The sequence below is a fragment of the Populus alba genome, chromosome 5 (assembly GCF_005239225.2).
Source record: "Populus alba chromosome 5, ASM523922v2, whole genome shotgun sequence".
NCBI lineage: Eukaryota > Viridiplantae > Streptophyta > Magnoliopsida > Malpighiales > Salicaceae > Populus > Populus alba.
Genome location: NC_133288.1, coordinates 20,299,656 through 20,326,305, shown reverse-complemented (window position 1 = coordinate 20,326,305; position 26,650 = coordinate 20,299,656). Strand labels below are relative to the sequence as shown.

At 37.1% G+C, this 26,650-nt stretch overlaps 5 protein-coding genes across 5 annotated transcripts; 2 read left to right on the top strand and 3 right to left on the bottom strand.

The window, feature by feature from the left end:
* The first annotated feature begins 286 nt into the window (after positions 1 to 286).
* On the top strand, positions 287 to 3,309 carry LOC118061639 (uncharacterized). The gene is made up of 3 exons (XM_035075143.2): positions 287 to 509; positions 1,283 to 1,707; positions 2,350 to 3,309. The coding sequence occupies exons 2-3, from the start codon at positions 1,309 to 1,311 to the stop codon at positions 3,097 to 3,099; spliced, it is 1,149 nt and encodes a 382-aa protein (XP_034931034.1). The 5' UTR covers positions 287 to 509; positions 1,283 to 1,308; the 3' UTR covers positions 3,100 to 3,309.
* Positions 3,310 to 4,424: 1,115 nt separating this feature from the next.
* Positions 4,425 to 6,908, bottom strand: LOC118061640 (guanine nucleotide-binding protein subunit gamma 1). The gene is made up of 4 exons (XM_035075146.2): positions 6,265 to 6,908; positions 4,910 to 4,962; positions 4,740 to 4,784; positions 4,425 to 4,642 (listed from the first exon to the last, which is right to left on the bottom strand). The coding sequence occupies exons 1-4, from the start codon at positions 6,424 to 6,426 to the stop codon at positions 4,558 to 4,560; spliced, it is 345 nt and encodes a 114-aa protein (XP_034931037.1). The 5' UTR covers positions 6,427 to 6,908; the 3' UTR covers positions 4,425 to 4,557.
* Positions 6,909 to 7,784: 876 nt separating this feature from the next.
* On the bottom strand, positions 7,785 to 10,039 carry LOC118062283 (ammonium transporter 2 member 4). Its single transcript, XM_035076008.2, has 3 exons — positions 9,460 to 10,039; positions 8,997 to 9,281; positions 7,785 to 8,597 (listed from the first exon to the last, which is right to left on the bottom strand). The coding sequence occupies exons 1-3, from the start codon at positions 10,037 to 10,039 to the stop codon at positions 8,053 to 8,055; spliced, it is 1,410 nt and encodes a 469-aa protein (XP_034931899.1). The 3' UTR covers positions 7,785 to 8,052.
* A 4,341-nt stretch (positions 10,040 to 14,380) lies between these two features.
* Positions 14,381 to 17,751, top strand: LOC118061641 (2-methyl-6-phytyl-1,4-hydroquinone methyltransferase, chloroplastic). The gene is made up of 3 exons (XM_035075148.2): positions 14,381 to 15,284; positions 15,995 to 16,301; positions 17,423 to 17,751. Exons 1-3 carry the CDS (start codon positions 14,725 to 14,727, stop codon positions 17,576 to 17,578), a joined length of 1,023 nt encoding a protein of 340 aa, XP_034931039.1. The 5' UTR covers positions 14,381 to 14,724; the 3' UTR covers positions 17,579 to 17,751.
* A 1,545-nt stretch (positions 17,752 to 19,296) lies between these two features.
* On the bottom strand, positions 19,297 to 25,574 carry LOC118061642 (peptidyl-prolyl cis-trans isomerase CYP63). The gene is made up of 13 exons (XM_073409530.1): positions 25,061 to 25,574; positions 24,909 to 24,963; positions 23,448 to 23,536; positions 22,549 to 22,573; positions 22,392 to 22,430; positions 22,183 to 22,300; positions 21,836 to 21,996; positions 21,419 to 21,749; positions 21,175 to 21,308; positions 20,779 to 21,001; positions 20,318 to 20,692; positions 20,153 to 20,233; positions 19,297 to 19,920 (listed from the first exon to the last, which is right to left on the bottom strand). The coding sequence occupies exons 1-13, from the start codon at positions 25,136 to 25,138 to the stop codon at positions 19,599 to 19,601; spliced, it is 2,031 nt and encodes a 676-aa protein (XP_073265631.1). The 5' UTR covers positions 25,139 to 25,574; the 3' UTR covers positions 19,297 to 19,598.
* Positions 25,575 to 26,650: the final 1,076 nt, after the last annotated feature.

Sequence of the window (26,650 nt, the reverse complement as noted above, 5' to 3'; positions counted from 1 at the left end):
ATAATGGTAATATAAGAAAAATTGAATACAGCAATAAACTATTTTTACAGGTGAAATATATATAATTGCCCGATATTATATTTTACGTTAACTGGAATACAAAAGGGAGGATGTGTAAAACAATTTCTCAATAGAATTAGTATTAAACTATTGATTGAAGGGTGACCGGAGGATAATTTTTATTCTCTGTAATTGAATGCTGACTTGAAAATAGGCTGACTAAAAAAATAATAAATAAATAAACCCTATGCTGCAGCAAATAATTAAAGAAAAAAAAATTACAAGGATGAATGGTCCAATGAAATTGACACAGGCTGACAAAATACTTGATAATGCCAAACTTGAAAGCGGGTTTAAGTTAGCATCAAATGAGCTATTCCATACTGGAAAAGTTTTTCAAGCAAGGAAGAAGAGTGAAAACATACAGCTAGCCAGTATGCGTAAAGTTGTGGTTATGAGCACAGCAAAGCCGTTTCCCTGTTCTTTTGAAATTGTCATTCCATGTCAAGGTAAGCCCCTTTATTTTCTTTTTTTTTAGCATGATTACCCTTTTTTTTTCTTTTTTGAATTCAATCTTGAATGGTTTAATGTGTTGTTGTTTTGTATTTTAGTCCACAGTTTCTCAGTTACTCATAGTTTAAAGATTTTAATGAATTCTGGGCAGGATCCCTTTTCTTCAACAGACAATCTATTTTTTTTCTTGGTTAAAAAAGTGAAGTAAGGAAAAGAATGATGTTATGTGTCTGGTTGTGACATATTCTAATGCTGATTTTGTCCGATTCATGATTGACAACCTTAATTAAAAGTCGAAGGAACTGGTCTGATGCACAATATAATACGGTTCCTGTTAAATTTTAAAAGCATGAATCTTATGTTGTAGCACCCCTCAAAAGTTCGATGAATAAATCCTGTATTGTTGAAGGTTTGGTGATTTTTATGCTTGTGTCTCTGTTGATTGCTGTTCATAGATGACCAAGTTTCAATTCTTATACGATGCTTCTGTTTGTATGAAAATGATATGTTGGATTTGAGATCTCACTCAGCATTTTGTTTACTTGATCTGCCAATGCTTAAGACTCTATTCAATTTCATGCTTCAGCAATCTGATCCTCTAAATCTTTGATCTGATGTAACGAGATGGAATTTTGAGTTTTTGTTGGCAGTTTGGGGACGAATCCCTTATAATATTTCTTCGTGTTCGTTCTTGTTATGATGTTAAAAGATGGCATATGGATACAACGCTAATTATTCTTTTTGCTAAATTTATTGCTTATATTTTCAGGTTCAAGCTTGAGAGACTCTTGAATCATGAAGTTTAAAGAAGGGAATTTGGTGGAGGTTTTAAGAAGAGACCATGAGCCATGTGGTTCGTGGTTTCCCGGAAGTGTAGTTTCGGCCCGTGGCAATTATTGTAAAATTAGGTACAAATCACTGTCGGACAACAAGGGAGAGCCAGTCGTGGAGAAGGTGCGTGAGGAGGATGTCAGGCCTCAGCCCCCTCATAAAAAAGGGAAAAGATGGATGGTTGGTGATGTTGCTGAGATCTTTGATTTTCAATGCTGGAGAGAAGGAAAAATCGCAAAGGTGTTGAATAATAACCTCTTTGTTGTGAGGCTGTTCGGGTCCATCCAACTCAAAGAATTTCATGAATCGAGCATAAGGATTCAGCAGGCTTGGCATAATAATAATTGGTCGGTGATAGGGAAGGTATATGTTTTCCTGCTTATGCTTATGCTTTGGTTCACCTTCAATTTCTCCTTGGCTAACCCTTTCTAGCTGTTCCAAAAATCTGCCTCCTCGCTCTGTATAAATGCTAGTTTATCATACTTTGAGATTGAAATGCATTTTGATCTGCAAACTGAATGTTTGACATTCTCTTTCTAATATTGATTTGCATGCAAAAGTTCTTGAGAAATCAGCTTAATAGTAAGCTTTTCTTGACTTTTCTATATGAGATCTTGTGCATGTGCTGCTGCTGCTTGTGAGCACCAGTCTTCTGATATTTTTGATAGTTTATTATAATGCTGGTCTTAATGTATTATGTCACTGCAATGTTTCATATAACCTGTTTTCCTCTGTTTTAAATCCATGTATTTTCTAGTCATTCACTATCATATGGCTAGAAGTCTTCTTCTTTGAACCCAGTGTGTCTTGCTGCTCTTGATAGAAATCTTTGTTTATTTGCTTTTAGTTTTCCTCTGCTGTGCATCCATACACTCGTATGAGAACAATTACAATTTATTTTGACGAGAATTGTGTCATTTTATTTTTCTAGTCCAAATGGTAAAGGTTTCTGACAAGTTTTGTAGGGAGAAACTGTTACTGATATCCGAATAACTTCAATTGCAGGTTGCTCAAAAGATAGAACACTCCAAAAAATGTGCAGAAAATAAGTCAAAGCATTCTGGTAGCTTGGTGCGAAGGGCTCTGGTACCAGTGAGGAGGAAAGATCCATGCTTACTAGAGAAAGATGGACAAAAACACCTTAAAGATGGACAGCATAGTGTCAAAATGGGACTTGACCAGCATCATCTTGAAAGATCTTCAAAGGACCTGGTTTCTTGTATGGAAGGATGCCACAAGCAACTTGTACGGAATCTTCCTTTTTTTAAGCGGGCAGACAACATTTCTTCTGAAAAATTAATAGTGGATGAGAAATTTAAGGGATCTAGTGAGATGAATGCCAACATGGTAAAAGCAACTACTGAGTGGTTATATACTTCTTCCAGGCCTCTTTTGACTGCAGATAGCAACCAAAGTTCTGTTGCTAGCTGCAGTTCTAATGGCTTCGCCGACTCCTCCAGTCATAATTTCCAAACACCATTGGATAATGCATCCCATAGGTCAGATGCCGAGTCATCATTTGTTTCCTTTTCTTTCATCAAGCGTTTAACTCCTTATTTTGAACAAAAGCTAGAAGCTGAAATCCATGAGCTAGAGTTCCATGCTTATCGGTCAACTGTGCAGGCATTATATGCCTCAGGTCCCTTAAGTTGGGAGCAAGAGTCACTCCTAACAAATCTTCGCCTATCCCTTCACATTTCAGACGAGGAACATCTGCTCCATCTGAGGCAACTATTGTCCACTCAGGTCCTGTAATCATCTTCTTTTCTTTACCACCTTTTTCTTTGTAGGTCTACACAATGATAACTCTGGAATTGGTTCCAGCTGAGTTCAAACTACTTCATGGTTGGTGGCCTCGTTTCAACTTCTGATTGTACATCAATGTTACCGTGTACATTGTTTTGAAATATTCTAGTTTCTGTTCCTGATGCTTGCTAATGATAGAAATCCTTGTCTTGCACGTGCTCTTGGAATTCAGCACCTCACCAGAGAATGTTATGCGTATGAATAGAATGTTTTGGTCTGTCTTGTTAAAACTAAGTTGGCTTGCATGGCACTCGTGAAGATCCACCGCCAAGTATCATGCCTGCTCATTTCTATCAGGTAGTGGACTGCATATACCGGACTCTGGTTCTATCACAGGAAAGGGCTTATATGATATTATAGGATGGATATGGAGGCGTTTGCCTAACAATTAGCCACCTGCTATGGAAATTATAGTGTTTTTCGGCTGCTTCTTGAAGCCTTGAGAAGTTGAAATCGATCCATTTGAAATCAAACAAGAAGTTAGTTTCTGCAACGTTGATCTATCCTACATCTAATTTCTGGAAGTCTGGTGCAAACTGCAAACCATTCCAACATAGCAGTCTCTTCGTAAGTGTCATAAGATCCATTACATCTGGCTGTTTACGGTGCGTGTGCATATGAACACTTGGGATATTTTGGTCTTCTAAAATCTAGCGTCGCAACTGCTGCTTCAAGACAACAACGACCGATATTTCTGGCTAGGGGTGTAAAGAACCCACGGAACCCCTCAAGTCACCCCGCTTTCAAGGGAATAATACTGGCAGCTTTGTTTTTGAAAACGGAGGGATTTCTCGTATGGAGCTCCTTATATATATGCAAATGCAGTATTGAGTTGCACCGAAGTTCCTTCCAAAATATAATGGGGTGAAAATGCAAAGAGCGGTTTATAATAAGATTTGTAGTGCCTCTTAAGTTCATAAAAAGCTCACAACCACCACCATGTTAAGACTGCTTGTGATTTTCCCGTGTTGACTGATTATGTTTGCCGAAAGAGTTGATTTTGTAAAAACGAGAAAGGATCGTGCCCTTTTCTCATTAGCACATTGTTTCAAGCTAAGTGACGGTTGTATAGCGCGGAAACTGCTTTCTGGAAATGTAAAAAATCCCTCTGATGATTTTCAATAACTATCAGGAATTTACAAAATAGCGACTGGTGTTAACATGTTCAGCTTGCTAGATGGGAGGATACCGCTTTGACATCCTTGAGAAAGTGAAAATCTCTTAGATGTCACTGATTTACAATTTTATGATGCGGAAATGGCTGTAATATCAGCTGTCAAAACCCAAAATTTCTCTATTGCAGTGGGAAAATTCATTGACCATTCGCTAAAATAATAATTGTGCTATCATATTTTCACAAATCTGTTAGATAACAGTCTTGAAGCTTCCAGCAACAAATGTTACAAATCAGAGTATCCTGCACACGCAACCTTGTGATTTCTGGGGCCCCTCAAACCATCGATCCCACAATGGGTTTGCAGGGCCATTTGTTCTGTAATGGAAGAAACCAATGAATGAACATCATAGATGATAACAAGAAGTCATAAGAGGAAAAGAAGAGGGCATATTGAGGGTGTTAGTGAAGTTACAGTGAGAGAAGCGGATCGGGTATGTTCTCCATTTTGCGCAGCAACCTGAAGAACAACAATTAAAACATATTCAATCCTAAGAAAATTCTTAACAGCTTGGGGAAGAGATTGAGGAACTCTTGAGCAAATCCCATAGTTTTGCAAAAACAAAAATCATTTGTTTTACTTACTCTTCACACACAGTTGATACATTATCTGTCTTTTCGAGCTCCTCCAACTCTTCCTAAAAAAGTGGATGAAACATTCAAAATAAGATGAATCCAGAATACACTCTGCCTACAACTGAGTCCATGCCAATGATGCATAATTAAATGAACATGAAGAAATGGAGATGCTTATGCCCCCACATTGATCTGCACAGCATGGCTGAGAAAAACATTTTGAGCGACGAGCAAACCTCGACCCCTACCATTAACCTCCACACCAACACGGTGGTATCATTTCAAAACCCTATTGAATATGCCAGGTCAAAGCAGTTGTTTTTTATTCAAGAAATATAATCAGGAGTAAATGCATAATAAACCTGTAGCTAGATGGTGATTTTCACAGACATGTTGATGTTTTGCTCGCTTTTTCTAAATTCTCCAGTCACAATGTCAATGCGGTACTGTACTTAATCAGAAGCGAACAGTTCGAAGCAGCCACAAGTATACAACTAGAAGCTATAAGCAACAAAAGGACTAAACTCTTCCTAACATCTGAGCCAAAGCTCAACTGCTATGATGCTTTGTGTGGTATACAAATATTTCCCAAGCATAACAATACAGCTCTTGAAACAAAATGTTAGCCATGAAACTTAAAAGTCACTCCGTTGACTAGAATCATAGAAAGAGATTGAAAAGCTTCAACCATAGCTTTCAAAAACAAAATTCAATGAGCATGGCCAAGTAATATGGCTTGGAAAACAACAGTGTAGTCAAATAGTCCAACTTTCTATAGCTAAATAAACACAACAGAATTCGTGTTAAGATACAAGTCATCAAGACTAGACACCATAGATGAGAAGTATAAATTATGTGCTGCATTCTTCAAATTTCCCCCCAAACCATTCCTACTTAATAAATCTTTGTGCATGACTTTTTGTCCACTCCGAAAAATTGCAACATTTTAGGCTCTGCCAATTTAGATAGCATAATTGCCTTCACCATTTACATTGACAATTGAACTCAATTTCCAACCAGAAAGGATCATTTTTCCTATAAAATCATATGGCTCCCACCAAGTTCCCAGTGATCTCTCCTTCGGTCTTTCCATACAATTCAATCGAAGCATAAACCATCTATACCGATGCCCAGTCCAAACCCAGTCAGCGGGATTAAGCATAAACCTAAGCCAATGTCCAGACATGCTAAAAAAGAAAAGCTTTCCGGTGATCTAGACAGAATAAGCTAAGGTCTTAACGACATCATGGGAGAAAACTACTTTCCCATAAAACCAAACCTAAACGGCACATCGCATACGGTAATAATGCAGGCTGTCTATAGCATTTAAAATATCCAACGCAAAAAAAAAGGTTCAAACTGACCTCCAAAAACTTTATTTCTTGCTCCACGCGCTTTAGTTCAGCAAGAATCCGATGTTTTCCTCTCGTATCAGCTCCCGCCGACGTACCTCCTCCTCCTCCTCCACCACCACCAACACCACCGCTAACTTGTTCATCAACCGACGACGCCGTTTCAGACTCCATTCCTTTTTCGGCCACGATTGAGTTCCTACTCCTCCATCACCACTTGTTGTTTTTTAACATAAAAATATCTCACTTCACTGCATTAAATTGAAAACAAGAATCGGTACATACAGCCCTACGGATGGATCTACAACCAAACAAACTGCTAAGAAAGAATGCCCGGACAACTCTTGGACTTTTTGGGGGGTTTTTATTACTGCGTCCTCCTGCTCCTCCTCCTCGAGGCTCCAGTGGCTCGTGTCTCTTATTATTTTATTTAAGAGGCAGAAAATACAGCGACTTTCTTTTCTTCTTCCCTTTGAACAAAGCTGCTTTACTTTTTCTAACAAAAATTAAATAGTAAGAGATTTCATCTATCCCACAAGTCTGCCGACTAGTCTACTTCTTCTTCTTCAACTTGTTTTTTTTTTTTAATGAACTAGACAACTAATCTACTTCCACTGCCATTGCTTTTTTTATACCTTTTATAAATTAATGGTTATTCAAATGGAAATTTTAAATTCTTTAAAGATCCATATTTTTCTACCTTTTTCTTTAATAATATAATTTTCAATGTGTGATTTACTTTGCTAATATTTTAATTTATATTTCATTAAAATTATATTTTATATTCCAGATTTCATTGTCATTCCATACTTGCACACACCAACATGTTCGCTGTCCTATATGAGTTCACCCCAAGCAAATAAAGAGCCAAACTTAAACATGTTTCTCGTTGTTCATTGATGCCATTGTCAATTCTTCTTGCAAATTTACTTTGAAAACTTCACCTCTTCGTAGGTTGTATAAATAAGCAACTAAAAAACAAAGAAGACTTGTGAGATTTCCATATCAGGTGCCCAGCAAAGAATTGTTTCGGCATTTTGTTTTTCTTTTTATAAAATATAGAATACTTTACATGGACATCCACTCATTGGTGGCGGCCACCACCATCAAGATGCCGTATTTATCTTGGCAAAGTTGGCTTTCTTGAAGGCATTTCCCCGCACTTTTAGGCCGTCTTTTTTGTTTACTTCTGTATATTGGCACATGCCATTTTTTAATTCATGAGGCCTCAAAATCATTAAATTATTTACAAGAGGTATTTAAATACATATTTAGTATCATGATGTAAAGTATTTTTTATTTGAAAATAAATTAAAATAATTTTATTTTTATTTTTAATATTATTATATTAAAAATCATAAAAAAAACTCACAAAAAATATTAATTCAAGATAAATATATTTTTAAAAACACTAAAAACTAAAAATTAGCAGACCATTAGTTTATCATACTATTCATGAAACTTGAATCCAATTATCTATGGCAACGAGGGAGAAGGAAAATGAACACAGCCCATTTCAAATGTTGCTTCCATTCACCCTATTTTACAGCCTTAATTGTTTGGACTTAAACAGAAAATGTCAATTAAACTTGCAAATTAAAGCAACATTAAATGCAGAAATGCCACACAATTAGCACAAGCAATCACTAGAAATCCCATGTCATTGTGCATCCAGGTCGTGTTTATTATTTTACAGCTTCATCCCAGATTAAAAATCTACGAAGGAGAAAGGAAATGTAAGAACACACAACGATATGAAGAAAAAAGAGGAAACATTTTCAAATAAGCACGACAAAATCATCAAGCCATCTCAACCTCTTTTGACACAGCTTGAGGGAACTCTTCAACGCCGTGAAGTGAGTTGTGCTTGGACTCGTACTTTTCCCCATCACCCCACAATGCATCGGCTTCTTCTCCATGAATAGCATCATCGCCAGTTTGCAATTCCTCATCAGTCAATCTTAATGGAACTACAAACCGAATCAACAAACATATCGCACTAGTGACAAAAACGTTAAGAACAACCACAAAAAGAATTCCTAGCAACTGAACGCCCATTTGCTTGAGTCCTGCAGCGGTCCTGCCATTTTGTAGGCCATAGGCAAGTCCTATGTAATGCTGCCAGTCCTTTACCATGTAAAAGATGCGGTTGAGCTTCGGATTAGCAAAAAAGCCTGCAAGGATACCTCCTAAGCTCCCTGCAACAGCATGGGTGTGGAAAACTGCCATGGTGTCATCAACTTGTTTGAGAAGCCATATTTTCTTGTGCAGGACCATCATACTGTACCATGGAATGCTTCCGGACAATATCCCCATCGGGATGGCAGCCCAACCTTGCACAACTCCTGCTCAATGGCAATTGTCTTACTTCACTAAAATTTGGCCAACAGCAAGCTAGGTTGACTAATCTTATGTATTAATTTTACGGGGTATATTCTATATATATGCTACGAGTCCGTCTCACCATCAGCCATCACATCGCTGTGTCTATGGACTAGTGATGGGTCCAAAATTTGTTCCTATTTAAGGATGTAGATGGTTTGCATTTGCGGTCCTTACAAACTTTGAACTCATGGGATATAATCACCTAACAATGTTTCTTTAGTCTCTTAAGAAATTTAATTGGTTTGATCCGATATTGCCAAAAGATAAAGGCCTTGAAAAGATTAAAATTAATTTGCAGAGGATAAGGGCCAAAAAAGGCAAAAACAAGTGTATCGTTATATATATGGGCGTGATACTACCAGCAGCAGGGGTGATACAAACGAGACCAGTGATCATGCCCTGAGTGGCTCCAATCACAGAGGGTTTTCCAAAGAAAACAATGTCAAGAAGGAGCCAGGTCAACAAGCTGGTAGCAGTGCACACATGGGTGTTAAGAATGGCCAGAGATGCATCTGTACTGGCAGCGAAAGGACCACCGCCGTTGAAACCACTCCACCCCAACCAAAGCAGCCCAGCACCTGCCAGCATCAGTAGAATGTTGTTTGGTGGGAACCTTTCCCTGTCCTTGTTTGTCCTTGGTCCCACTTGTTCCATATAAACCGCTAGCATTATATAAAGTTGGATTTTCCACTTTAATCCATCATCTTCATGGGCTTTTGAGCCTTTTTTTTTTTTTTTTTTGTATTATATGGATACGAGCTAGTAACGCTACAAGTTTCTAACATATGTCCCGTTTTAACTGAGCCATGTGTGCTAATTAACAGTTAGTTACCCAATAAGCTGCGGTAAAACCAGCAACGCCAGAGGAAAGGTAAATGACATATCCTCCAGCGTAATCAATGATCCCTTGCTTAGCTAACCAACCATCAGGACACCAAAGACTATAAGCAGTGAAAGTGTAAGAGAAGGTAAGCCAAAGTGTTACAAACAGCATCCACAAATGAAAATTCATCCTTCCAAGCAACGCCCCAGCCACCAGAATCAACGTGATCGCAGCGAACACAATCTGGAAATAGACCAGGGTCGCACCAACATAGGCTTTGTCCAAAAGAAACTTTTGGTCCAAGGAAATATTGGGCCTGCCAAGGAAAGGAAGCATTTTGTTTCCGAATGACATGTGGTAGCCCCAGCACACGAGCACAGCCGCGAAGGCGTATAAGGTCATAGATGCGGAGTTTACAGCCCATTTCTTTTTCACGATACTGCCATAAAGGATCACAAGGCCCGGCACACTTTGAAGACCCACAGGAGTTGCTGCCGTGAGTTGCCACGCGTTGTCTCCTTTGTTTATCCACTCCGGGCTTGCCTCATCGGGCAATAGGTTGGTTGGAAATTCTGCCATTTGGACTGAGCTTTGTCTTGGACTCCGGCTCTTTTGCCTCCGATATACAGGAGGTGGTGTTGAATCTTGAAGCACACAGGGTGCGATGATATTTACTTTGGAGGGTGCTGTATTTGCGCATATATATATATATATATATATAGGTGAAAGTAGTGGGCGAATCTGCTCCTGTGCTTTCTCTAAGGTGCCTGGACTCTGCCCCCGTAATCGGCTTTTGTTAAGTTACTTATTAGCCCTAGCATCGATATTTTTGTAATCTGAAATTTATCATATTGAGGGTTAAACAAGTAATGTCATTGTCTAACAAGAAAAAAGAAGAAGAAGCTCAAGTACCGTGTCTTTCTTTGGTAAGCGGAGAATCCTACGAGTTTGGAATCTCGGCAATGAAATGCTCGCCGGAAGTTGGATGTTATATAATGATACTACCTAAGGAATGAAAGATACGGTAACAAATAATGGGGTATTTTCTTTGTTTTTTTCTTTGTTATAAAAGCTACAGCTTTTGGCCTGATTATATTAACATATATGGGAACAGCTTATTGATCTAAACGCGATCATCAATGTTTTGGGGAATATTTAGCGACATGGGAATGATTTTGTCGGGTAATACGTTGATCGCATTCGTGTCAGGCAGTAAACTCCGTTGAAACGGAAAACTCATAGACAGCAAAGAGTTGTGAAATCCATCAGAATCTCGGCCTGGAGGAGCAAGCAGAAAAATTATTATCTTTTGTGCTAGCAATCAGTACATTGTGCTTGAATATAAATTACAACCGATCACCTGCATCAAACTGGTAATTAAAATCGATGGCTGTGAAAAGGGCTGTAACTAATGACTTTGTAGCACTGAATAGATGTCGAAATTCTCTCATTACTTGAGTCGTAGGATTATCTGTGGATTCTACATGGATTCCGACTTCCATCCACTCTGTATTATTTTGTTTTTCCTCTACATTCAATGTGTTAGTTTTAGTACAACTTCCTTGTAAAGATTTTAATTTCTATTTTATAAAAAAGAAAAAAAATAAAAGGTTTTTGTCTATGAAGGTTCTATGGCCTGCTGGCTTCGACCTTTTCCAATTAACTTTTGTGTTTCAATTTCCAGTGCCAGCAAGAAGAAAGATTCCTCAAGTATCTGCCATTAATTCTAACGGGAGCCGGAAAATGACTGTGGTAAACCTAAATTTAAATTTAATGAGATAAAAAAATCTTGGGCATGCTGTCTGATAGGCTTGGGCTTGGGCTTGAGTTATCACTGTTAAACTCAACATGCTTTGATCCAGGTAATACATTGTCCAAACCCAGCATTTCCTTATAATAAATTTTTTTTATGTTTATCTAAAATATTATTATATTTTTTTTCTATAAAGTTATTGACTTAAAAAACACAAAAAATAAACAAAAATGATGTAATTAAAACAAAAAAAAAGTCATATTGAAATCTACAGTGCTCGGCAAGGAGTTGCACAGTAAAAGACTGAACAACAAAACACCTAGTAGTTTTTTTTTTTTGTGTTAATTGTTAATTATTATAATATATGTATAATATATGTATGCCTTGTTTGTTTCAAGGAAAACAAATTCCTGGAATTCGTTTTCCTGACTTTTCCATGTTTGGGAACAAAATGGAAAAGCAAGTCAATGGAAACTTAATTCCGGTCAACATAAGAAAGCTGCTTTATTAACGGAAAGTGTTTTCCTTCTGATAAAGTAAGGAAAACACTTTCCTTTTTTTTTTACACCCATTTTCATAAATCACGGTCTCTTTCTCTCTTCAAAAACGATTGAAAGCAGGAACAATTGCATAAGCATTTCTCTGGACAAAATTCATAACACAACTAAAATTCATCAAGCAAGCCACAAAAAACACAATAAAAAAACATAATTTTTCCATGACAGTTTTCTTCTTCGGGCATGTATTACTCACATTCGGCAGTTTATTCTAAACCAAACAAACCAAATCCCCAAACTGTGTTAATCAATCTTCCCCAGCAAAAAGCATCCCCTCCCTGTTACCCCATCCCCGAATCCAGCCACCATATCCCGGGTGGAAGCGTTGAAAATCAACCCTTGCTCTCTCTGTTTTTTTTTTAACAGTAGCAGGGGGAGAGAGGGAGGAGAATTGGGAAGGAGGAGCCATGTTGCCCCTTGAATATTTGAACTTTGTCCTGCTTCTTTGTCTTCAATATTTGCTTTTTTGTGCACAAATAGTGAGAGAAACAGAGAGGGAACACGGGTATGAGAGAAACCGAGAGGGAGAGGGAACAGGGGAAGGGGAATGAGAGAAACCGAGAGGGGAATTGACCGAGAGGGAGAGAGTGAGGGAACAGGGAATAGGGAACAGGGGGATGAGAGAGGGGAATCGACCAAGAGGGAGAGGGAAATCGACCTGGAATCGACCGAGAGGGAGAGGGAACAAGGAACAGGGGAATCGACCGAGAGGGAGAGGGAGAGGGAATAGGGAACAGGTAACAGGGGAATGGGAGAGGGGAAGAGACCGATCGACCGTGAGGGAGGGAATGGAACTATAAGCTTAATTTTATACTTGTGAAGTCAGGGGAAGGAAGCTTTGAATGCTGCGTGTTTGTGAGGGAAATGCAAGAGATGATGAGAGTTTTAACCAGAGAATATGAGCTCCCATTTTTTTCCATGTGTTTGTGCGAGAGTTAATGAGCTTACAATGTTTTAATAAGCTTAAAGCTTGTTGTTTTTTTTATTATTTTGTGATTTATATATCTCTATATTCATATGAATGACATAAATATGCTTCTGCTTATTATTATGTAATTCTGTAAAATGACTACCTTAATTATATATGGTCATATTATCATTGTGAATAATTACACCATTACTGTGTGAAGTGGGATGTTCAAATACATGTTACATTAATAAGGGGAATCATAACAGAACAAAAATATATTAATAGGTTTTACGTAAAAAATATTTCACAAGCTTTTTTCTCTATAATATGATATGACATATATAATTATATTTTATAAAATAAGCTATGTATGAATATAGGATATAATAAAAAAAATTCATCATTATACTTTTTAGATTTTATTTTTTTATTATTGCAAGTGATTAAATATTTTATATATATTAGATAAACTTAAAAAAAAATTAATTCATTAATAAATTATTTTCCAGTTCATTTTCCATAACACAATCAAACACTTGAAATTGTTTTCCAGTTTATTTTTCATAACACTATTAAATATTAGAAAATACTTTTTTGAAATTCACTTTTCAGGAATTCACTTTCTTTAAAATTTATTTTCTAAAAAAAAATAACTTTCCTGCCAACAAATGAAACCGTAATATGCATGATGTACGCTCTTTGTTTTTTTTTTTTCTGCGAGGAAGGGGGTCAAGGCCCAGAGAACACAAGAAGACACTAATCAGTAATCACATCGTAACACAATTATACATCAACAGCACGATGACGTTTTATAACTCAATGCACTGTGGAATTTGTTAGTACTCGTTGAGTTGTCAATTTCTACTTATTTGCTTAATAAATATCAAGTCTTTCCTTTTTCCTTGTCTGTTTTTCCTTATTCGCATGAGAATCCTCCCATATGGCCAAAAAGGCCTGAGGTGTATTTTTTTTAATTATTTTTTATTTAAAAATTAATTAAAATAATTATTTTTATATTTTTTAAAAAATTTTAATTTCATCATTTTAAAATATAAAAATACACTAAAAAAATTAATTTAATATTCTTTATGACAAAAACATCTAAACACAATTTTAATAAAAAAATAAAAAACAAACTGGCTTATAATCTCCATAGCTGCCTCTAGGTAATTTTCAATCCTTCCCATTTTTCTTCATGAGAGGTCCTTGTACTCTTTTTATAGCTCATTTCTATATAATCAATTTAAAAAATAAAATATTTTACATGTATAGCTAATATAATTAATCTGTACAATATTAGAAAAATATCACACAATTATTTAGAATATAACGAGAATATAAAGAGTTGATTTTTAAAAAAACTCGAGTTTTATAATCACGTGACAAAGTAGTAGAGGGGCTTATAAAGTTAAATTAAATGTAGAGAAATCAATAAAATTAAATTATAATAGTAAAGGACCAGTATGGTTTTTTAACTTGCCAAACTTACGAAGCGTTACTTTGAAGCTGCTTGGTAACGTGTTTAAAATAATATTTTATAAAACATTGAGTTTATATATATATATATATATATATATTATTTTGATATATTAATATTAAAAAATATTTTTAAAAAAATAATAAAAATATATTTTTTTAATATATTTTTTTAAAATAAATACTTTAAAAAACAAAATCATTTCCTTTCGTATCCTAATATCTAAAAACCAGTGCTTTTGTTACCACCAACCCAACCCACTTCTACGCACATAAATCTCAATTCTCAGGTACCAAACCCGCTGCATGTTCTGGTAAGTGGTAACTGGTGGTAAGCCTCCTCGACAGCTGATCTAGGTCACTTACTGGTTGTTTTATCTATATTTTGTTTCGGTTCTTGAGAGATATTGCGAGTAACCACAACCTTGCACACTAGAAACTTGTACATCAACATCACTCTTTGAACAACGACACGCCACAGCCGATTAAGTTTTTTGCAAGTGGGTTTTCTCTATAATCTCCAAAATCATTTCTATTCCTCTGTGGGTTTTCTTTGTCTGGTTCAGTCATGACCTCCTCAGTGTTCAATGGAGCTGAAAACCTCGCTCTAATAAGAGGCATAACCCCTAAAGGGTTAGGCTTTTTGGGGTCAGATTTGCAAGGGAGGCACTTTTCTAAAGTGAGTTTAATCTCTAGCACTAGAATCTCAAAGGCAAGAACTTTAACACCCAAGTGCAGTTTATCAGCCCCTAGGCCAGCTTCACAGCCTAGGTTTATCCAACACAAGAAAGAGGCTTTTTGGTTCTATAGGTTTCTTTCAATTGTGTATGACCATGTCATAAACCCTGGGCACTGGACCGAGGACATGAGAGATGAGGCACTTGAGCCTGCTGATCTCAGTGACAGGAATAAGATAGTGGTGGATGTTGGTGGTGGCACTGGTTTCACCACTTTGGGTATAGTTAAGCATGTGGATGCCAAAAATGTAACCATCCTTGATCAATCTCCGCACCAGCTTGCAAAGGCCAAGCAGAAAGAGCCTTTGAAGGATTGTAAGATTATTGAGGGCGATGCTGAGGATCTACCATTTCCTACCGATTATGCTGATAGATATGTGTCTGCTGGGAGGTATATCTCTGAATTACATGCCTTGCCTTTTGTTTGAACTGAACTATTGTTTTTGCTATTTGATACTGCGCTTTGTCGTGCTAAATTCTGGTTGTTTCATGTTTTGGTGGCCGAAGAAACAGTCATTTATGTTGGACTACAATGAGGCTTTTCTGCAAACTCTTTTATTACCTTTGAGCTTTTTAATTCCTTTTAAGCATTATCCAGAATGATTCTCCTGGTCAAAAATTCCATGGAATGGTTTTCGTGAATATGCTTTCCTGTAATTTGGTATCTACTTTCCAGAAGGCATCAGAACTTAAAAAAAATATAGTTCCGTCAAAGTGGCACCCGGCTAAAAAGTGGAAGGATTTGGAGAAAGCCATTGTCTTCAATATTTTTCATGAAGTGGCTTCTCCTGAACTATAACCTGCATATCCCAAGTCTTACTTGATTTTAGCAAGCGATGGCCTCTATTTGGTTTCTATGAATCAAGTATGTTAATGGTTAGTCTACATGTTGGTAATGTACCGTTGATGTAATAGAAGCTTTTGGGTAAGCTCTTAGGAGTGTGCATGCATCAATTTTGGTCACTCAGTATGTAGCTTAAAGAGTAAGAATATGGTGGATTTTCAAGAAAAAATAAATAATTGGTGCTTTGTTGTTGAAATTTGAGCGAGATAAACTTTCTAATGACTTCTTATGGGAATTACATGTCTGCACCTTCTCAGTATTGAGTACTGGCCTGATCCCCAGCGTGGCATCAAGGAAGCGTACAGGGTTTTGAATCTAGGAGGTAAAGCCTGCTTAATTGGTCCAGTGCACCCAACATTCTGGTTGTCTCGCTTCTTTGCTGATGTCTGGATGCTCTTCCCTAAGGAGGAAGAGTACATTGAGTGGTTCCAGAAGGCTGGGTTTAAGGATGTTCAACTAAAGAGGATTGGCCCAAAGTGGTATCGTGGTGTTCGTAGGCACGGGCTGATCATGGGATGTTCTGTAACAGGTGTTAAACCTGCATCTGGAGATTCTCCTTTGCAGGTAACTATTCTTGACTTACCATTGCATGATCATAACAACCCACTTTACTCTAGCTTTGCATGTCATTTAAATGGAGGTAATACGAGTCTGTTATTTGCACCTGGCTGGCTTACCTGCCATGTTATTTTTTGGTCGTTGCCATTGAGGTTTCAATTTTTAAATCATTATTAATTTAGAATTAGAGCTTATGTTTATATTAATATGAAATATAAAACTTGAGTTATGAATTCGTTGTACTCTCTTAGAGATTCAACAGGAGTTTATTGATATTGAGATGGCAGTGGATCTTGTAGTCTTCTATCATCAGTCTTTTCATTACTGGGAGTAATTCACTGTTTTAGGTCATGGGGTTGGATGTAAACTTGACAACATAGAACCACCAGTAGTCATCTCTGTTAAGAATTCCTGAAGCAAGTCATTGATCCATATTCTGCAAAATGAATTCCAGTTGCTTGGATCTATTTTGTGCTGATCCTGGCTGAAAGGGGATGAGCTTGTAATTCTGAACAGTTCAGGTTCCACCAAGAAAAGAAAGAAGGTTGTTGCACTATTGTGAATTTAGGTTCTGGACATAAATGAACTTGGTTTGAGCTTCCAGGTTTGAATCTTGATCCTGCAATGATATAGGATTTTTGGAATTTTCCAATATAGCGTTTTAGGAGAAAGTTGACAAATTGAAAGCTAGAATCTGATCGATAGGTTCCTTGCTGAGAAAGAATATGATTTAACACACAACATTTGTAACTAGTCTTAATTTCATCATCTTTGCAGCATTGAGATCAATATCACTGCCTACATAATCATCATCACAGCATGGTTTTGTGCCCAAATTCTTGAACGGCTAAAATGATGAAGTTGAGAAAATTCTTGTCGCCCTGTTTATGGGCACCACAACTTTTGGTTTTAATAGTGGCATGATCAGATTCCTGCAACTGACTGGAAAGTAGTTTGAATGCAAGGTTTTAGTTGACTTGCGATTTTGTATGTGGCCATGAAACTGATGCCCTTGGAGCAATTGAGATTGGGAATCTATTTGAAAATTATGACTTGTTCTGCAATTGCAAGCTTCTTTACTAATCTTATCTTTCACCTTTGCATTATTTCCTTTTCTTTTACCACAGCTTGGCCCAAAGGCAGAGGATGTGTCAAAGCCAGCGAACCCACTCGTCTTCTTTCTGCGCTTCATTTTGGGTGCCATGGCAGCAACGTACTATGTGTTGGTTCCCATATATATGTGGCTCAAAGATCAGATTGTACCCAAAGGTACACCAATCTAAGAGAGAGGTTAGAGCTGCTCGTAGTCCTTGAGTTTACATGCATTCCCCTGTTTTGTTTTTCTAATCACAATGCTTAAGTCATAGGCGTGCTGTTATATCCAACCCTAGGTGGGTTTTAAACTCGAGTTGTTTATTTAAAATCTCCTCAAATGATTCGTGGCATTTCTTCCTCATCTCCTTCAGTTCTCTTTAACAAGCATTGATGATTTTATATGGAGTTTCTTCCAACAAAATAGGACGAAAGCCACTATGCTCAAGACAAAGCGATGCTGCTCTTCTATGAAGAGCACCTGACAAATTTATATAAGCAAAAATAGCCCCATATGCTACGAGGAAACAAACGTCTCAGGCCCCAGTTTTTCTTCCCCGTCCATCATCACATGCAATTTGCACGACATGAATAAATACTTGCGATGGTAATGAATCACGAGGATAGAGAGAAATATATTCGAATGAATCCCGAGTAATGCTCTTGCTGCAGAATATAGCCTTCCCGAATAGAATACTCCAATGTTAACACTTATTCTGAATTAATTTACTGTTAAGTGCCCCTTCCAGTTTTGCTATCCCTGTTTAAGTCTTCATCTCCACCAGATAAACAAGAAAACGTCAATTGCATCATTCCCGGTGTCCCCTAACCGTTTGATCCATGGGATTATATCTCCGCCGTGGTAGCTGAAAGTTGCATCACCGTTGATTTGCTAAAAAGTGGATTTTAAGAAAAAGGTAGCCATTCGCATTAAAGCTAACCGGAATAAAGGTGGTTGTTGGTTGTGGTTCCCGATCGCCGAGTGTTCTGGTTGCTGATTTGTTCCTTAAAGCAAAAGGCAGCTATTAGTTAATTAATAAGATAGATGGCCGCGCTTCTATTTTTTTCATCTTAAAAGGATATTTGATAAATTTGACATAAAATAATTTATAAGGAATGAAATTAAAAAATAAATAAAGAAAGAATTTAAAATCAAATATATTACAATTAAAAAAACAAAAATCAAATCTGATATAAAAATAGAATATAAAAGATGAAATTTGAAAAAAAAAATAACTCAATAAATAATTCAAGATTAAATACATTACAATAAAAAAATAATCAACTAATTGAATCAACAAACAAATAACAATACTTTTTATTTTTTTGGCAATAACCAACATGTTTTTCTAATAAAGGAGAGAGGAAGGAAAGAAGCTCAATTGTTGGTTTTTTTTATTGTATATGCCTCACCACCATGACAAGAACACTGCATATACCAGCCACTTTTTTAATTAAAATATTATTTTATACATATTAAAAAATCTAATGACCCCAACCACGTAAAATTAATAAAATAACTAGAACACCTTTACATCGTTATTTTTTAGAGGCATATAAGTAATTTTATTTGACAAAAAAAAAACCCAAAAAGCTCCTTAACCCAAGAAAAACTCTTTTTTTCTTTAAAGATGATTAATTAATTATACTGTGGATAGAAAAGATGTAAATATAACAATTAACCCTCTCCACTATAATAACTGATCGGTCCTATTAAAAATACCTTCACACTCCTAAACCCAGGATGCGAGTTTACCGACCAAGAATAAAATAATAATTTTACTATACAAATGATCTCTTTTATTTTATTTTTTTTAATTTAAAAATTAAGCATTCGGGTAGACTATTCGGGAACGCAATTCTGTGAAAAAACGTTCTTCTTATCCCTACTGGGCAAGGCATCTTATGATGATAGTCAAACCTTTTCTTTTCTCGAATACTTCAATATCCTATCGTTCTTGAAATTGAAACGACTATTAAGAGCAAGAAGGCCGTGCATGTATCAGAAACAGAAACGGAAAAAAAAGAAAAAAAATGCTGAGCCTCGTGTTCAAATGGAGAGCAAGAAAGAAACATCCCAAAGTTCATTAGGCCCCAGTTAAGAGACACAGAGAGCATGAACTCCCACCAACTTTGCCCGCCACCATAATTTGAACATGGCAAAGATTGCCGTTCTCCTTTTCCATGACAAAAAGGCCTCTCAAGGCTACCTCATTTCAGTATATCAGGACTAGCATCCCCGTAGGAAACTAAAGCTTGCTGTTCAGACGGTGAGCTTGATGGAGACATGCTAGCTCTAGCTGCTATGCCTTGACGTTTTGGTGGTAGAGCATCGGGAGATCTAGAATGAGAAGATCCACGGCTGCTAGACCTGGAACTGGACCTGGATCTCATTCTTCCTTTGTTAGGAAATGGCTGATCATCAACACGGGGACCTAATCGAGATTTCAAACCCTTGCTTATGGAAGGTCGCTTATCACCAGGTGTAGGACTTCGTCGTGGACTCCTGCTTCTACTTCTCTGCCTTCCATGCCTATGAAAAATCAAGTCTGATTAAAAATCGCCATGCATGTAGTGCCTCAGTTTGCAAAAATAAAGCAACATAAAGGCCGAGAAACTAAGAAAATGAAAATAGCATGGAATGGAGTTGTCTGACTGCTGGCATCAGTCAGAGAGATGGTGAGAGCCAGCCTAGCCATATCTCATGCATGACAGATAATTTATGATTTTTGAAAGACAGAGAGAGGGGGGGAGAGGGGGAGAACCTTGGGGGACTCCTGCCTCTTGGTGAACTTATATGACGTCTTGGTGGAGAGCGCTCAGAATAACTTCTGTAGCTTGGCAGCCTGGAGGGTGGGGGGGTAAAAGAGGGTTATATTCAGATGATGGAAGTCCTTCAAATGAAATGCAATTTATGGCACTGAGCTTACCTATCACGGTTCCTCCCATTGATATTTCTTCCTCCATAACGGTAGGACCTCCGAGGGGATTGTTCGGGAGAAGGGGTGCGATACCGACGTGCAAATGCATAACGATCAGTGAAACCACGCCCTTTTCTAATGCGCGTGGGGGCACCATTTGGGGATTGACTCTGGTTTGACATAGAAGGTTCATGGCGGCCTTTGTTGGCAGGACTACCCAGTGGACTCCTTGATGACCTTCCCTGGCCCAGCTCCCCAGACTTCCTAACTGGACTTCTACTGTCAGTTCTGAATCTTGGACTCCTGGAAACTTCTTTAGGACTCATGCTAGGACTGCTCCTACGGCTATTGTTTGGCCTCCTTTTGGAGCTTGGCATTGCTCTCCTGTACGAATGTGCGATTACAATAAGTTAGAAACTCCAGTGAGAATGTGTGATGCAATAAAAGCACAAATATGTAAAGGCAGACACCTGGATTTGTTTGAATTATCTGAATGGGGATGCTGATTAGGAGTTGCGCCCGATTTAGAATCCATCTCATGCCCATTATTTTGATGTTTGTCATTCCTGGGAGACAATTCACCTTCTTCATGTGGTGAGCTGCCCGCAGCTTTCATAGGCTTTTGATTCCTTTGGTGTTGTTCCACCACAGCTTCTTTCTTGGAGAGACGGGATGGGGATTTTCCACTTGCACCTGCAATATCAATTCAGCAATAAGTTAAATATGCAGTATCACTGTCAAAAATCTCAATGCAATTCACAAGTCTTGCTGTATTACAAGCATTTAAGCCAGGAAGAGAACATCATGTAAATATAATACAATATAATGGAGTTCGTAACTTGTAGAAATACAAGGAAAATGCATACCAGAACTCTGAATTGATTTCTTTCCAGCTTGAGTTGAGTTACTGGTCTTATGAGCAGCAACGGGACTTCTATCATCAGATGTGCTGGTAGTGCTAGAACTATCAGTCTCTGTACCACTTGAGCTCTCAGAACTCCTGAAACAAGACCAATATGTACAATTAACACCATTGAGAAGTACATGAAAATACAAGATGGGAAAGGGCATCATTAAAGAGGTTGCACTTCAACTAAATATAAACCTGACCATTTAGATTTCCGCCTTGATCGTTTATCACTTCGGCCTCTCTTCCTCTCCCTTCGTCCATTCTTCTGTTTTCTCCCATGGTACTTGCCTCTTTTTGCTGACCTCCTCCTTTTCTTATGCCTTCCATCACTAGATGAGCTTGAATCAGAATCTGATTCTGAAGATGATGATTCAGAATCAGATGAATCTGAATCTGAATCTGAATCTGAATCAGATGAAGAGTGTCTCCTTTTTCTTTTCTTCCTTGTATCCTTCAGGGATTTTTTACTTCTTCCTCTAACTTGCTCATTTGGACCATCGTCTGAAGGCTTCCCAGCTTTCTTATTCTTTCCTGAGAGAAAGTAGCATCATATTGTACGTCTTAAGGAGTTTGGCAAGCATGCTCCAGAAACAAAAGTGCAACTACCCAAGTTTTACCTGTATCTTTCCCAACAGCATCCTCAATTTTACTTTCAGAAGTTTCACCACAATCCACAATTTTTACAGGTCTGGCAGGTTGGCCACGGGCACTTCCCACCTGTTCAATTTTCTTCACAATGTCCATTCCCTTAGCCACCTTTCCAAAGACAACATGTTTCCTGCCATACATCAGAAAATGGGAACCTAACAATATGAGCATTTTTTAATAGTTACCCTTATTTGGTTGGCCAAAAAAGGCTTTATGAGATCATGAAAGCAGCAATGAAAGGTAAAAGATTTGAAGGCTAATAGACAATAAGTAATAAGAGCCAAAGAAATGAATGGAACAAGTGAAGGTCAAATACCCATCAAGATGGGCCAGAGGCTTTAATGTTATGAAGAATTGGGAACCATTTGTGTTTGGACCGCTATTTGCCATAGAGAGACGACCTGCTCCTTCATGCCTCAGTATAAAATTCTCATCTACAAAACAAGAGCATAATTTTTTATAAGATGTAACGATGGGAGGAATCCATCGTTGCAAGCACACAGATGATTAAACATGGAAGATTACCTGCAAACTTCCCTCCATAGATGCTTTCTCCACCAGTGCCTGCAAACCAATTAAAGGCCGAACCTTAACCTTACTATTCTGGCCGAGAGTATGGGGCTCAAACAGTGAAACATGATTCATTAGCAGGATAGAGAACATATGGAGTCAAAAAGTGTACCATTTCCCTTTGAAAAGTCACCACCCTGTCAGGACAAGAAAATTGATTGAAAATTTTGCTCTTAATCATATATACAAAAACCTAAAAAACTTGCTTCTTTCTGCAGCACTATTTCATAGACAGAAGCTACCCTCTGATTGCAATAACTTTTGATCTGTGTAATTCGATGTACTACGTTATTCCATCTCCCAAACAATGGATCCAGTTAAATAGTTGGGCAGAACTTTGATCTCATAGAAAAACATATACAAAGTAGGCATACTAATTATTTGCACAATCAAGAAACCAGGATACAGCTGTATAGGGAGGCACATAAACAACATCTACTACATGTACAAGTTTATCCATATGTTGATGCGTCATAAATTCATACTGAGAAATCAAAGTTGGTGATTTAAAAATATAACAGCCAAGAAATATTTGAAGATAAGTAATCTTTAAGCATGACATGTTAGAAGACAAAAAAATTGATGATAGGTCAATAAACCAGAGTTCAGTATTTACTAGTATTCGACATGTTCAGAAGCATGCATCAAGTCAATTATTTAATTCATTGATTATGGCAATCAGTAAGTTCCCCACCAAAAAATGATCTCCTGAAAATTAATGCGTGCGCAGGTATCAAGGCTTGACCAGATCAGTTTATGGACAAGAGATCCTATGGCATCCATAACATTGGGATTCGAGAACATGTGCATAGAGATAAAATCCTGTCTTCTCAAACAAATATGAAAACTTAGAAAATCTTAAAATTGGAGAGCAGGCAGTGAGAGAAACCAGGTAGCTTTTGCCAATAGCTTGACAATGTTTAAAAATTTGCAACAAAACTACTTATAATCGAAATAAAAGCATCATAATATCTCGTGGTAACACTTATTCACAAAGAAAAAAAAACATACTTGGGCCATGAATTCTTTGATTATTCGATGGAAAGAAGAGCCCTTGTAGTGCAGAGGCTTCCCAGTGGTTTTTCCAATACCCTTTTCACCTACAATGGACAACACAGGTGAAATCCACCACACTGCTAGTTAATCTAACAAGGAACACCTTCAAACATATTGACTAGCGAAGAAGAAAATTCGATCAAGAGAAACTATGCCACTCATTTCTAATGCCAACAAAAAGAAAAGGATAACATCGAAATTAAAATTGCCGAACTATAATAACAGATTGAAAACATCTTTTTGAAGTGTTAGCACTGACAAGAAATATAGGCATCTACTACCACAAAGCTGACCAGTCACAGCCAGGATTTTTTAAAAAAGAAATGTCTTGCTAAAAGGAAGTGCGAATGCTCAAGACAACCATCCTTTTCAGTTGCATCCCCTTCCTCATGGAGAGGTCCAGTATTCTCAGCACCATGATAAATTTTCAAAGGATTACCAATCTTTCTCTGCTTGTGCTTGTGCACTTAACCATTAGGGATCGTTGACCAATAAGGGGAACCAGTTACCGGGCAATTCAATGTACTTGCTATTAAATTCATGTACACAATGTCACCCACTTTGATCCCATCAAAAGCATAAGTTGTTCACCATTTTCGACTTTTCAGTTCTCTTAATGTGGTTTAAGGTGACATTATAGTGCAAACTTCCATTTAGATATATTAGGAATCTGGAGAACTTTAAACGACAGCATGCTCATGGAGTTGGTCTTGCAATTTATAACATAAGATTTCTTGTTTCTGATCCTTTTGAATGCAAATCACTCTCCAGAGTCCAGACATGTGTAGTAATTAGAAGTTAAATATACATTCTTACAGTTTAGTGAAAATTTTGGCCACTATTATGTCAATACATCCTAGTCCTTTGTTCCTTGTCCTGCCCAAGAACATCCATCAAAAAACCAAGTACGTTGTCTTAAATTGTTACAAGGAGTGAACTGCTTATCAAAATTTCAATAAGGTACACTAGAGGGAGGCATTCTGAAACACTGTTCTTAAAGAGTAACTAACTCGGGACACAAAAGAAAGAAGAACAAGGTATTACATCTATAATCAAGCAGAAAAAACAATTTGGAAGTGGACTAGGATATTACGAGTTGAAATAAGCTTCCATAACTTAGCAGATCACAAATTAAAATCAGACTCTTTCATTCTTGGCATGAATGCTAAATGGTTATACACGTTATAATATGCAACCATTTAATCACTAATTCGATTTTGTCAACAACTTGCATGTTTCAAATGGAGATTCATTGCACATTGAACACAATTGGATGAAACACAAGATCCCATCAATAAATTACAGGCAATAGTCCATAGTACCAGTGCCTTCAACAGTTTTTCTTAAAGCTAAAAGTCGACGAGTACAAACTGATAAAGGAATTGTAAGAATGCGAGAGAGAGAGATTTGAAATACCTGTACAGAGTGCCCGAAAATTCTCGGCAGTCCTGGGGACAACATCTGCGAAAAGCTGTCCATTCAAATGAAACAGGTTTTATCTTTATATTGATGCTAAAAAACCAAACTTCAGTTTCCTTCCAATAAAGAAGATTAAGAAAATGCATTACCTCGATAAAAATCCTTTCAGCAGGATCTCCGTCGATGGACACATCTAAGAATACGAGAGGATTCTTCTTCTTGTTCATCTCTCCTCTATCTAAAACACTGGACAACAGCTCAAGATTAGCATTTAATTTAGAAATGCAGCCTGCTATTAAAACATAAATAGAAAAATCCTAAACCCTAAACCCTAAATCTTAGATTCAATCCCAGAGAACAATAGAATCAGGCTTCTTTCGCTTTAAATTCATCGAACGTGCACAGTGGAACAAGAACTAATTATAATTAAAATGCTCGAATATCTTGAAAGAAAAAATAAATCAAGGAGATTAGTAGAAGATTTCAGAGCGAGATGGCTTTTCGATGTCACCTTAATTACCTGATTAACTTAACTCGAGGCTGAGTGAACTAGCGAGTTACAACTGGAGAACAGAAAAAACAGCGGCCGCAAACGTGAGCCGACGAGCGAGAAATGTATGTTTTTTTGCTTAGCTGAGCGTTTGCTCTGAGAGGTTTTGGTCCAGTTTTCACGTGTTTAGTGAGCTGGGGTATATTCTCGTGTTTCGCAGGGAAGAAGTTTTTCGTGGGGATACATGATTGCTCCTTTATCTGAGCGCCACGTGTTGGGGTGTAAACTCTGGTGATGATTGAGCCGTCGGTTATTTGGGCTTTTTGCTTAGAACCATTAGTAGTCAGATACAATCCGGGTCGCATGTCACCTATGGGCCAGCCATGAGCTGCCGTCCATTCGAAAGAACAACAGGTGAAAACACCGTCATTCAATTCAATTTCGAGAGTTACTCTTTTGAACAAATTCAATTCAGGTTCGAGTCCATTTGAACCGAGGAGGTTTCGTAGATACAACGGGTGATGATGACGCCGGGATCCGTTTGTTTCCGAGTGCTATTTTTTTTTTAATAATGGATTTGCAAGTGTTTAATTAATTAATTAATTAGTGTGTGTATATATTATATAATATACTTGATAGTGTTATAATTATAAACCAACACTAGATAAGTAATAGAAACTAGAGGAATAATAGAGTCTATTTCATAACGGAAAAAAAAAGTTGTGTTGATGATCAAAAACTTAGAGACTGAAACAAATAATTTGTAGCAATCCACAGTATTTTTTTAGGAATGATACAGTGCTTTTATCACATGATTTAGTTTTTTTATTAATAAAAAACAAAAAAAAATTACAAAGTTAAATTCTCTACCAACTTGATATTCAAAAAAAAGCCAGCAAATATAATTTTAGAAGTAAAAAAAACCATGGTGAAAAATACTATAGTAATTTACAATGTTTTGTGAGGAAAAACTACAGTGTTTTCCCCGATAAAATAAAATAAAAAACTATTTAAAAAATACTATAGCAATCCATGGTGTTTTGTGAGAAGAACTACAACGTTTCCCCATGTGATTTAGCTTTATTGTAATTATAATTCATAACCAATTTAATATTTTAAAAAAAATCGATAAAGATAATTTTGAAAAAAATCATATAGGAAAACACTGCAATAATCACGGTGTCTTAAAAAAATATATTACAAGGCTAAATTTTTAATCAGCTCAATATTAAAAAAATCAAATCAACAT